Raw genomic sequence first — 13,229 nt, forward strand, 5'->3', positions numbered from 1 at the left:
GAACGTGGGTAAACTAGTCAAATTAAGAAATAAATGTGGATCAGGCTCACACCTGTAATCCCAGCACTTTGGGAGGCTGAGGCAGGCAGATTACTTGAGGCCAGAAGTTCAAAACCAGCCTGACCAACCTGGTGAAACCCCATCTCTACTAAAACTACAAAAATTAGCTGGATGTGGTGGAGGGCACCTGTAATCCCAGCTACACGGGAGGCTGAGGCCATTCAAAAATCACTTGAATCTAGCAGGCAAAGGTTGCAGTGAGCCAAGATCATGCCACTGCTCTCCAGCTTGTGTAACAAAGCAAGACTCTGTCTCAAAAAAATAAACAAATGAGGGCCGGGGGCAGTGGCTCACGCCTGTAATCCCAGCACTTTGGAAGGCCGAGGTGGGCAGATCATGAGGTCAGGAGATTGAGTCTTGGCTAACACAGTAAAATCCCGTCTCTACTAAAAAAAAATACAAAAAATTAGCCAGGTGTGGTGGCAGGCACCTGTTGTCCCAGCTACTCGGGAGGCTGAGGCAGGAGAATGGCATGAAACCAGGAGGCGGAGCTTGCAGTGAGCTGAGATCACGCCACTGCACTCCAGCCTGGGCAACAGAGCGAGACTCCGTCTCAAAAAATAAATAAATAAATGTGGAATTAACAAATCAATGCACTAATGAACAACGGAATTAAAGTCCCTGGGTTCACACTCAAATGGATAGAAAACAAATACACAAAAGAGTATATTATTACATGGTAAGTTAAATGGTTTATGCACAAAATATTATGAAAGTTATAAAAGAAAACACTTAAGTATTCAGTCTGATAAAATCCTGCCATCCAGACAGACAAAGAAGGAAGTCTTTCTCAAGAAAGCTGAAGCCGTCCAGGTGTGGTGGCTCATGCCTGTAATCCCAGCATTTTCGGGGACTGAGGCAGGCAGATCACCTGAAGTCGGGAGTCCAAGACCAGCCTGACCAACAAGGAGAAACCCCGTCTCTACTAAAAACACAAAATTAGGCCGGGCGTGGTGGCTCAAGCCTGTAATCCCAGCACTTTGGGAGGCCGAGATGGGCGGATCACGAGGTCAGGAGATCGAGATCATCCTGGCTAACACAGTGAAACCCCGTCTCTACTAAAAAATACAAAAAAAACACTAGCCGGGAGAGGTGGCGGGCGCCTGTAGTCCCAGCTACTCGGGAGGCTGAGGCAGGAGAATGGCGTAAACCCAGGAGACGGAGCTTGCAGTGAGCTGAGATCCGGCCAATGCACTCCAGCCTGGGTGACAGAGCAAGACTCCGTCTCAAAAAAAAAAAAAAAAAAAAAAAAAAAACACACACACACAAAATTAGCTGGGCATTGTGGTACATGCCTGTAATCCCAGCTACTTGGGAGGCTGAGGCAGGAGAATCACTTGAACCCGGGAGGCAGAGGTTGCAGTGGCTCACCCTTGTAATGCTAGCACTTTGGGAGGCCGAGGCAGGTGAATCACCCAAGGTCAGGAGTTCGAGACCAGCCTGGCCAAGATAGTGAAACCCCGTCTCTATGAAAAATACAAAAAAAATTAGCCAGCCATGGTGCCTGTAACCCCAGCTACTCAGGAGGCTGAGGCAGGAGAACTGTTTGAACCTGGGAGGCAGAGGTTGCATTGAGCCAAGATCACACCATTGCACTCCAGCCTGTAATCCCAGTTACTTGGGAGGCTGAGGCCAGAGAATTGCTTGAATCCGGAGGCAGAGGTTGCGGTGAGCTGACATCACACCACTGCACTCCAGCTTGGGCAACAGATCAAGACTCCATCTCAAAACAAACAAAATAAACAAACAAAAAGAATCCCTGAACCAATGTCGACCACTAGAGTGTTCTCAGGAATAGGCCTGCCTTAGTGTCCCCTCCAAGCTTAGTCACTAGCTAGGTACAGTCATGAGAACTGTGGCCTCAGAGCAAAAGCACTGATGGATTTCTTCAAGTAGTTGGAGGCCTTGGTCAGTTGTATCTGCAACTGAAGGACAGTGAAGCACAATCTTGTGGGCACCACAAGAACAGAGAGGAAATACTGGACCAGATCGTGGAACTTGAACCCTAACCTGTAGGTAGGGGATTCTAAATTTGAAACTGTTTTCATAAATCAGCCCAGATTTCTAATTTCTCTCAATCAATCAACAAGACTGGGCCAAAATTGAGCTGAGTTCGACATAACCCCCATCAATCCCTCTTAAACTGGGCCTTATTGATTTATATAACTTTTCTGTCCCTGAATTTGGGAACTATGATCCAGACAACCCCTATCTTTACACAGGAAATTAAAACTCCTAGCACCTATGTGATACGACTCTGAAGGTTACAAAGAAGCAAAGACAGAACTAGAATCCAGATGTCCTTATGAGAAGCTCTTTTCAATATTACTTTTATGCAGCCTAACCAAACTGTTTGCCCTAACATCAGCATCAATGTTAACATGGCTGTACACCACCACTGACCAATCACCAACCCCATCACAGTACCCAACTAGTCAAATATGTCAAAAGGTAGCGTGATTTTTTCATGTGCCTTGTTCACCACCACACTTAGACCGTGAATTCTCCAAGTCTCCAGAAAAACAGAAGTGGTTTTACACTCTATTTTCATCTTAATGCCACAGGGATGTGAAGGTTAACTGCCTGTGAAGTACCTGATCCCCAAAGGTCAGGACTGATTCTGCCCTGCTGGTTACGAAAGTGTCCTCTACCCTTGGCCAAACAGACTAACCTGCCCCATCATAGAAATTGCTCTTAGATTAAGTTCAGAAGTATGCATCACTGCTAGAACGTCTGACCTATTTCTCCACAACACAGCTCTCTTCCCCTTACTAAATATGCATTTATACTAAAATATACCATTGACCTTGTTTTCTATAATAAAATTATACACAATAATTCAGAACTTCATATCCTACTAACATAGACCACAATAGTCATTTTCATAGAATACTGATAATTCTATGGAATACAATTTGAGGACATTAAAAGCCTTCTTCTTGGGCATGAAATCTTACCACATGCAAGCCTGGCCCTGAAAGTATAATTTCCTTTAGTCCTATTTACGGGGCCTATGATTAACCTGCTGCTCCCCATCCTCTTCCCTCATCCCTGGGTCACATGACTACCAAGTCCAAGGATGTCTGCCACCTTCTCGCATCGTGCCCTTTCCTACAACTGCCACCAAACTCAGCTGACAGCACTATGAGTATCACAGAGCTTCAATGGCCCAAAGTCTCAAGTACCTGAACACGGAACCTGAGGAGGAAAGATCTTTAGCACTTCCCCCAAAAGGTATAAGAAACATTACTTCAGACTCCCCCCTCAAGTATAGCAATGTTAACACCCCCAAGCCCCATCTCACATGCCAAGAATACACCCTAGAAATTTGCTTCAGGGATGCTGGCAAGATAGCTGAATAGGAACAGCTCCAGTCTGCAGCTCTCAGTGAGATCAATGCAGAAGGCAGGTGATTAATGCATTTCCAACTGAGGTACCCAGTTCATCTCATTAGGACTGGTTGGACAGTGGGTGCAGCCCACAGAGGGCAAGGCGAAGCAGGGTGGGGCGTTGCCTCACCCGGGAAGCGCTAGGGGTCAGGGAACTCCCTCTTCTAGCCAAGGGAAGCTATGAGGGATTGTGCCGTGACGAACGGTGCACTCCGGCCCACATACTGTACTTTTCCAATGGTCTTCCCAACCCACAGACCAGGAGATTCCCTCTGGTGTCTATGCCACCAGGGCCCTGGGTTTCAAGTACAAAACTGGGTGGCCATTTGGGCAGACACCAACTAGATGCAGGAGTTTTTTTTTTCATACCCCAGTGATACCTGGAAGGCCAGAGAGACACAGGACCAATCACTCCTCTGAAAAGGGGGCTGAAGCCAGGGAGTCACGTGGTCTGGCTCAGCAGGTCCCACCCCCACAGAGCCCAACAAGCTAAGATCCACTGGCTTGAAATTCTCACTGCCAGCGCAGCAGTCTGAAGTCGACCTGCGATGCTCGAGCTTGGTGCAGGGAAGGGCATCCACATTGCTGAGGCTTAAGTAGGCAGTTTTACCCTCACAGTGTAAACAAAGCCACATGGAAGTTCGAACTAGGTGGAGTCCGCTGTGGCCAGACTGCCTCTCTAGATTCCTCCTCCTTGGGCAGTGCATCTGCAGCAGCCCCAATCAGATGCATATACATAAAACTCCCATCTCCCTGGGACAGAGCACCTGGGGCAGGGGAGGTTGTGGGAGCAGGCTCAGTAGACTTAAACGCCCCTGTCTAATGGCTCTGAAGAAAGCAGCGGATCTCCCAGCACAGCGTTCAAGCTCTGCTAAAGGTCAGACTGCCTCCTCAAGTGGGTCCCTGACCCTTGTGTCTCCTAATTTGGAGATACTTCCCAGTAGGGGCCCGCAGACACCTCATACAGGAGAGCTCCAGCTAGCATCTGGCAGGTGCCCCTCCGGGACGAAGCTCCCAGAGGAAGGAACAGGCAGCAATCTTTGCTGTTCTGCAGCCTCTGCTGGTGATACCCAGGCAAACAGGGTCTGGAGTGGACCTCCAGCAAACTCCAGCAGACCTGAAGCAGAGGGGCCTGACCGTTAGAAGGAAAACTAACAAACAGAAAGGAATAGCATCAATATCAACAAAAAGGATGTCCACTCAGAGACCCCATCCAAAAGTCACCAACATCAAACACCAAAGGTAGATAAAAGGTAGATAGATAAAGATGGAGAGAAACCAGGGCAAAAAGGCTGAAAATTCCAAAAACCAGAACGCCTCTTCTCCTCCAAAGGATCACAACTCCTCACCAGCAAGGGAACAAAACTGGATAGAGAATGAGTTTGACAAATGGACAGAAGTAGGCTACAGAAGGTGGGTAATAACAAACTCCTCCAAGCTAAAGGAGCATGTTCTAACCTAATACAAGGAAGATAAGAACCTTGAAAAAAGGTTAGAGGAATTGCTAACTAAAATAACCAGTTTAGAGAAGAACATAAATGACCTGATGGAGCTGAAAAACACAGTACAAGAACTTCGTGAAGCACACACAAGTATCAATAGCCAAATCGATCAAGTGGAAGAAAGGATATCAGAAATTGAAGATCAACTTAATGAAATAAAGTGAAAAGACAAGGTTAGAGAAAAAAGAGTGAAAAGGAACAAAGCATCCAAGAAATATGGGACTATGTGAAAGACCAAATCTACGTTTGATTGATGTACCTGAAAGTGACGGAGAGAATGGAACCAAGTTGGAAAACACAGGAGATACTATCCAGGAGAACTTCCCCAACCTAGTAAGACAGGCAAACACTCAAATTCAGGAAATACAGAGAACACTACAAATATACTCCTCAAGAAGAGCAACCCCAAGACACATAATTGTCAGATTCACCAAGGTTAAAATGATGGAAAAGGCCGGGCGCGGTGGCTCACGCCTGTAGTCCCAGCACTTTGGGAGGCCGAGGCAGGTGGATCACAAGGTTAGGAGATCAAGACCATCCTGGCTAACACGGTGAAACCCCATCTCTACTAAAAATACAAAAAATTAGCCGGGCATGGTGGCAGGTGCCTGTAGTCCCAGCTACTCTGGAGGCTAAGGCAGGAGAATGGCGTGAACCCAGGAGGCGAAGCTTACAGTGAGCCGAGATCGCGCCACTGCACTCCAGCCTGGGCGACAGAGCAAGACTCCGTCTCAAAGAAAAAAAAAAAAAAAGATGGAAAAAATGTTAAGAGCAGCCAGAGAGAAACATTGGGTTACCCATGAAGGGAAGCTCATCAGACTAACAGCGGATCTCTCAGAAGAAACCCCACAAGCCAGAAGAGAGTGAGGGCAAATATTCAACATTCTTAAAGAAAAGAATTTTCAACCCAGAATTTCATATCCAGCCAAACTAAGCTTCACAAGCAAAGGAGAAATAAAATCCTTTACAGACAAATAAATGCTGAGAGATCTTCTCACAACCAGGCCTGCCTTACAAGAGCTCCTGAAGGAAGAACTAAACATGGAAAGGAAAAACTGGTACCAGCCACTGCAAAAACATACCAAATTGTAAAGACCATTGACCCTATTAATAAACTGCACCAACTAACGGGCAAAATAACCAGCTAGCATCATAATGACAGGATCAAATTCACACATAACAATATTAACCTTAAATGTAAACAAGCTAAATGCCCCAATTAAGACACAGTTTACAAATTGAATAAAGAGTCAAGACCTATCAGTGTGCTATATTCAGAAGATCCATCTCACATGCAGAGACACACATAAGCTCAAAATAAAGGGATGGAGGAATATTTACCATGCAAATGGAAAGCGAAAAAAAAAAAAGCAGGGGTTGCAATCCTGGTCTCTGATAAAACAGACTTTAAACCAACAAAGATCAAAAGAGACAAAGAGGGCCATTACATAATTGTAAAGGGATCAATGCAACAAGAAGAGCTGACTCTCCTAAATATATATGCACCCAATACAGGAGTATCCAGATTCATAAAGCAAGTTCTTAGAGACCTACAAAGAGACGTAGACTCCCACACAATAATAATGGGAGACTTTAACACCCTATTGTCAATATTAGATCAACAAGACAGAAAATTACAAGGATATTCAGGACTTGAACTCAGCTCCAAGGGGACCTAATAGACACCTATAGAACTCTCCACCCCAAATCAACAGAACATACATTCTTCTCAGCACCACATCACACTTACTCTAAAATCAACCAGATAATTGGAAGTAAAACACTCCTCAGCAAATGCAAAAGAATGGAAATCATAACAAACAGTCTCTCAGACCACAGTGCAATAAATAGGAACTCAGGATTAAGAGACTCACTTAAAACCACACAACTACATGGAAACTGAATAACCTGCTCCTGAATGACTACTGGGTACATAACGAAATGAAGGCAGAAATAAAGAACTTCTTTGAAATCAATGAGAACAAAGACACAATGTACCAGAATCTCTGGGACACATTTAAAGCTGTGTCTAGAGGAAAATTTACTGCACTAAATGCCCACAAGAGAAAGTAGGAAAGATCTAAAATTGACACCCTAACATCACAATTAAAAGAACTAGAGAAGAACAAACAAATTCAAAACCTAGCAGAAGACAGGAAATAACTAATTTCAGAGCAGAACTGAAGGAGATAAAGACACAAAAAACCCTTCAAAAAAAAAATCAATGAATCTAGGAGCTGTTTTCTTTTTAAATGATCAACAAAATAGATCGCTAGCAAAACTAATAAAGAAGAAAAGAGAAAAGAAACAAATAGATGCAATAAAAAATGATAAAGGAGATATTACCACTGATCCCACAGAAATACAAACTACCATCAGAGAATACTATGAACACCTCTACACCAATAAACTAGAAAATCTAGAAGAAATGGATAAATTCCTGGACATATACACACTCCCACATCTAAACCAGGAAGAAGTCGAATCATTGAATAGACCAATAACAAGTTCTGAAATTGAGGCAGTAATTAATAGCCTACCAATCAAAAAAAGTAGAGGACCAGATGGATTCACAGCCGAATCCTACCAGAGGTACAAAGAAGGGCTGATAACATTCCTTCTGAAACTATTCCAAACAACAGAAAAAGAGGGAATCCTCCCTAACTCATCTTATGAGGCCAGCATCATCCTGATACCAAAGCCTGGCAGAGATACACCAACAACAACAACAAAAAATTTCTGGCCAATATCCCTGATAAACATCAATGCGAAAATCCTTAATAAAATACTGGCAAACCGAATCCAGCAGCACATCAAAAAGCTTATCCATCATGATCAAGTCAGCTTTATCCCTGGGATGCAGGGCTGGTTCAACATACACAAATCAATAAACGTAATCCATCACATAAACAAAACCAATGACAAAAACCACATGATTATCTCAATAGATGCAGAAAAGGTCTTCGACAAAATTCAACACCCCTTCATGCTAAAAACTCTCAATAAACTAGGTATCGATGGAATGTATCTCAAAATAATAAGAGTTATTTATGACAAACCCACAGCCAATATCATACTGAATGGACAAAAACGGGAAGCATTCTCTTTGAAATCCGGCACAAGACAAGGATGCCCTCTCTCACCACTCCTATTCAATGTAGTATCTGAAGCTCTGGCCAGGGCAATCAGGCAAGAGAAAGAAATAAAGGTATTCAAATAGGTAGAGAGGAAGTCAAATTGTCTCTGTTTGCAGATGACATGATGGTATATTTAGAAAATTCCATCGTCTCAGCCCAAAACCTCCTAAAGCTGATAAGCAACTTCAGCAAAGTCTCAGGATACAAAATCAATGTGCAAAAATCACAAGCATTCCTATACCAATAATAAACAAACGGAGAGCCAAATTATGAGTGAACTCCCATTCACAATTGCTACAAAGAGAATAAAATACCTTGGAATATAACTTACAAGGGATGTGAAGGACCTCTTCAAGGAGAACTACAAATCTCTGCTCAAGGAAATAAGAGAGGACACAAACAACTGGAAAAACATTCCATCCTCATGGATAGGAAGAATCAATATCATGAAAATGGCCATATTGTCCAAAGTAATTTATAGATTCAGAGCTATCCCCACCAAGCTACCATTGACTTTCTTCACAGAATTGGAAAAAACTACTTTAAATTTCATATGGAAACAAAAAAGAGTCCACATAGCCAAGAAAATCCTAAGCAAAAAGAACAAAACTGGAGACATCATACTACCTAACCTCAAACTATACTACAAGGCCACAGTAACCAAAACAGCATGGTACTGATACAAAAACAGATCAATGGAACAGAACAGAGACCTCAAAATAGATATCTACAACCGTCTGATCTTTGACAAACCTGACAAAAACAATCAACGGGGAAAGGATTCCCTATTTAATAAATAGTGTTGGGAAAACTGGCTAGCCATATGCAGAAAAATGAAACTGGACCCCTTCCTTTTACCTTATACAAAAATTAACTCAAGATGGATTAAAGACTTAAATGTAAGACCTAAAACCATAAAAACTCTAGAAGAAAACCTAGGCAATACCATTCAGGATACAGGCATGGGCAAAGACTTCATGACAAAAACACCAAAAGTAATGGCAGCAAAAGTCAAAATTGACAAATGGGATCTAATTAAACGAAAGAGCTTCTGCACAGCAAAATAAACTAGCATCAGAATGAACAAGCAACCTACAGAATGGTAGAAAATGTCTGCAATCTACCCATCTGACAAAGATCTAATATCCAGAATCTACAAAAAACTTAAATTTACAAAAAAGCAAATAACCCCATCAAAAAGTGGGCAAAGGATATGAACAGACACTTCTCTGAAGAAGACATTTATGCAGCCAACAAACATATGAAAAAAAACTCAACATCACTGATCATTAGAGAAATGCAAATCAAAACCACAATGAGATACCGTCTCACACCAGTCAGAATGGCAATTATCAAAAAGTCAAGAAACAAAAATGCTGGCAAGGCTGTAGAGAAATAGAACAGTTTTGGACTGTTGGTGGGAATGTAGATTGATTCAACCATTGTGGAGGACAATTCCTCAGGGATCTAGAACCAGAAATACCATTTGACCCAGCAATCCCATTACTGGGTATACACCCAAAGGAATATAAATCATTCTACTATAAAGACACATGCACACGTATGTTTATTGCAGCACTATTCACAATAGCAAAGACGTGGAACCAACCCAAATGCCCATCAATGATAGACTGGATAAAGAAAATGTGGCACATATACACGATGGAATACTATGCAGCCATAAAAAAGGATGAGTTCATGTCCTTTGCAGGGACATGGATGAAGCTGGAAACCATCATTCTCAGCAAACTAACACAAGAACAGAAAACCAAACACTCTCATTCGTAAGTGGGAGTTGAACAATGAGAACACATGGACACAGGGAGGGGAACATCACACACCGGGGCCTGTCAGGGGGTGGGGGGGGCTAAAGGAGGGATAGTATTAGGAGAAATACCTAATGTAGATGACGGCTTGATGGGTGCGGCAAACCACCATGGCGTGTGTATACTTATGTAACAAACCTGCACATTCTGCACATGTATCCCAGAACTTAAATTTAAAAAAAAAAAAAAGAAAGAAATATGTTTCAACTACAGAATATCATTCACTCAACTAATTTCTATTGAACCACTAATGTTCCAGGCACCATTCCCCTCCTATGTGCTAATGAGTGCTTAGTAAAACATAAAGCTGAGGACAAAATGCAGGCTTTGTTAAGGTTCCCCAGGCCTTACAGAGTAGATCCACATTGAATACTTTAGGCCATGGATAAAGCCATTCCTATGTCCAGACTATGTCTGCTGGTCATTACCATTTTCAATATGTCATGTGAGTGGCAAAACAAAAGACTGACATTGTCTCCTAAATACAAGACTTGCATGGTCCACAACTAGAGTTACGATCTTTAAGTATTCCAGGTCCACATACCTTTGACTCTACTTTTCATGCTTTTCTTCAGGACATTTTCCCCGCTATCACCTCCTCCTTCCTCTGCTGCCACCAAAGCAAAGAACTCTTCCAAATTTTCACCTTCCACTTTTGCCAAGCAAAAGTTGCTAAACTTCAGTGTGCCAGGCCCTTCCAAGAGTATCTATGAAGATCAAATAAATGTTTTCAGAAGAAAAATCAACTTAATTTGTACATATATCAGTATCTCTTATAATTGCACTAAAGAACTTTTGAGCATTGCTATTCTTTCTCCATCAGAACTCAGAAAAATAAATGCTTATAATTTTTTTAAAAAGCTAAAGAAAAATAAATCCAACTTTTTAATAATCAAATACAAAATTAAATTGTTCATTCTCAGATCTATATAATGAACTCATCATATAACCAAAGTGGAAAACTTCAGGTTTGGGGAAAGATAAACAATGATGAAAATAAAACAATCTGCACTTGCCAAGCCTCAGTGTCAGCTCTAACAGGATTTGAAAACCCAGCTGCCTGAGGTGTTGTTTATTCAAGTGAGGAAGCATAATGTAGAGTTAAGATTAAAGTTGAAGATCTGGATTTTACACCCAGGTCCACCATTTACTTGCTGTCTGACCTTGAAGAACATATTTAACCTTTCTAATCCCCAATCTCTTCACCTATAAAATGGGAAAAATAATACCAAACTCTTCAGACTGTTGTAAGGATTAATCGAAGTTATACAAGTAAAGGGTTTGTAACAGTCGCTGGCATGTGACAAATGCTCAAGTCTGCTAATATAATTTGTGATTAGAATCTATGGATTGCTGAAAACATGCCAGGAACTACTGTTCTGTTACTTTTACCATTTCCTCTATTAAAAGTATTTCTAGATAGGTACAATGGGTCAGGTGGCTTTGTGGTTTTTCAAGGCTATGTAGGGTCAAGTGCGGTGGCTCACACCTGTAATCCCAGCACTTTGGAAGGCTGAGGCGGGCAGATCACTTGGGGCCACGAGTTCGAGACCAGCCTGGCCAACATGGTGAAACCCCATCTCTACTCAAAATACAAAAATTAGCTGCGCATGGTGGCGGGCGCCTATAATCCCAGCTACTCAGGAGGCTGAGGCATGAGAATCACTTCAACCTGGGAAGCGGAGGTTGCAGTGAGCCAAGGTTGTGCCACTGCACTCCATTCTGCATGACAGTGAGACCCTGTCTCAAAAATATAAAATTAAAATAAAGGCAATGTGAAGTTAACTCTTAACTTCTAGTCACAAATACATACTAAGGATGTCTGCTGGTCTACAATAGTGGCTTGTAAACTTATGTGAGCATCAGAATCCCCTGGAAGACTTGTTAAAGCACAGACTACCAGTCACTACCCCCAGAGTTTCTGCTTCAACAGGTCTGGGATGGGGCCCATTTCTACCAAGTGCCAGGTCAACCTAATGCTGCTGGTCCAGAGGACCACTAGCAGGGATCAGCAAATTTTTTTGTGGTCGGTAAAGAGCCAGCTAATAAATATTTTAGACTTTATGAGCCATACAGTCTTTTATACTTCAATGTCATTTCATTTCAATGGAATCTCATACTTCAATTCTGTTGTTGCACAACGGTAGCCACTGACATTACATAAACCAAAGGTCGTGGCTGTGTTCCAGTGAAAGTGTACTTACAAAAATAGGAATCCTGCCTAACCTTTGCTAACCCCTGTTCTAGAACACAGGTTTGGGTTACAAAGCAGCCTGAGTTTTTCAGATCATAACAGCTGATAATAAATCTCATTAAACAACTCCCGTATAGATATCAGCAAACTACAGTCTCTGGGACAAACCCTGGCCACTGCCTTGTACAGCTATGAACCAAGAGTGTCAGATTTAAAAAAAAAAAAAACCATCTGAAAACTGCCACACCAAAAAAAAGTAAGTAAAAAAAGGGGGGGTGGGGATTTGGCCAGGCATGGTAGCTCACACCTGTAATCCCAGCACTTTGGAAGCCAAGGCAGTAGGATCACCTGAGGTCAGGAGTTTAAGACCAGCCTGGCCAACACAGTGAAACCCTGTCTCTACTAAAAATACAAAAATTTGCCACACGTCTGCCGTCCCAGCTACTCGGGAGACCGAGGCAGGAGAATCACTTGAACCCAGGATGCAGAGTTTGCAGTGAGTTGAGATCACACCACTGCACTCCAGCCTGGACAACAGAGTGAAACTGTGTCTCAAAAAAATAAAAATAAAATAATTTTTTAAATGTGGTTTTTATATTTCTAAATGGTTAGGGAAAAAATCAAAATAATATTTCTAGACATGTAACAATGAATTACATGAAATTCAAATTTTCATATCCACAAATGAAGTTATTGAAATGCAGCCACAGCCAGGTGTTTACAAATTAATCTACAGCTGCTTTCAGCACTACAATGACAGTTGAGTAGCTGCAGACTTGAGGCACATATGTGAATATTTCAAACAAGAACTACTATTCATTATACAGGACTTTATGGAGTTTTCTTTTTTAGGTTTAATTATCTTCTCATACAGATGGCCTGTAAAAATAAAATTCTTAAATGAAATAGTCAGCTTTTTATTTCCTTGGCATATATTAAAGAAAAAGTAAAAACTCAGACCAGTAATATGTACAATTCCTCAGGGTATGTACTTATAAAGACAATAATTGACGTCACCGTGAGTACACTACTTACCAAAAAGTATCCTAGAAACTTAACCTAAATATAATAGGTAATCCTCACAAATATCTTGAAAAATCTATCTCCATGTGACAAAGAAA

At 41.9% G+C, this 13,229-nt stretch overlaps 1 protein-coding gene and 1 pseudogene across 6 annotated transcripts in view; one reads left to right on the forward strand and one right to left on the reverse strand.

The window, feature by feature from the left end:
• The window catches only part of ULK4 (unc-51 like kinase 4), a 709,752-nt gene that overhangs the window by 662,775 nt on the left and 33,748 nt on the right, over positions 1-13,229 (reverse strand). For all 6 annotated transcript variants that reach the window (XM_050780350.1, XM_050780346.1, XM_050780348.1 and 3 more), the window contains one exon: positions 10,459-10,621. In XM_050780350.1, coding sequence (XP_050636307.1) covers positions 10,459-10,621 — 163 coding nt within the window. The remainder of the gene's footprint in view (positions 1-10,458; positions 10,622-13,229) is intronic.
• LOC126948533 (cytochrome c oxidase subunit 2-like) overlaps positions 1-13,229 on the forward strand; it is a 281,739-nt pseudogene that overhangs the window by 46,989 nt on the left and 221,521 nt on the right.

The sequence above is a fragment of the Macaca thibetana genome, chromosome 2 (assembly GCF_024542745.1).
Source record: "Macaca thibetana thibetana isolate TM-01 chromosome 2, ASM2454274v1, whole genome shotgun sequence".
Taxonomy (NCBI): Eukaryota; Metazoa; Chordata; class Mammalia; order Primates; family Cercopithecidae; genus Macaca; species Macaca thibetana.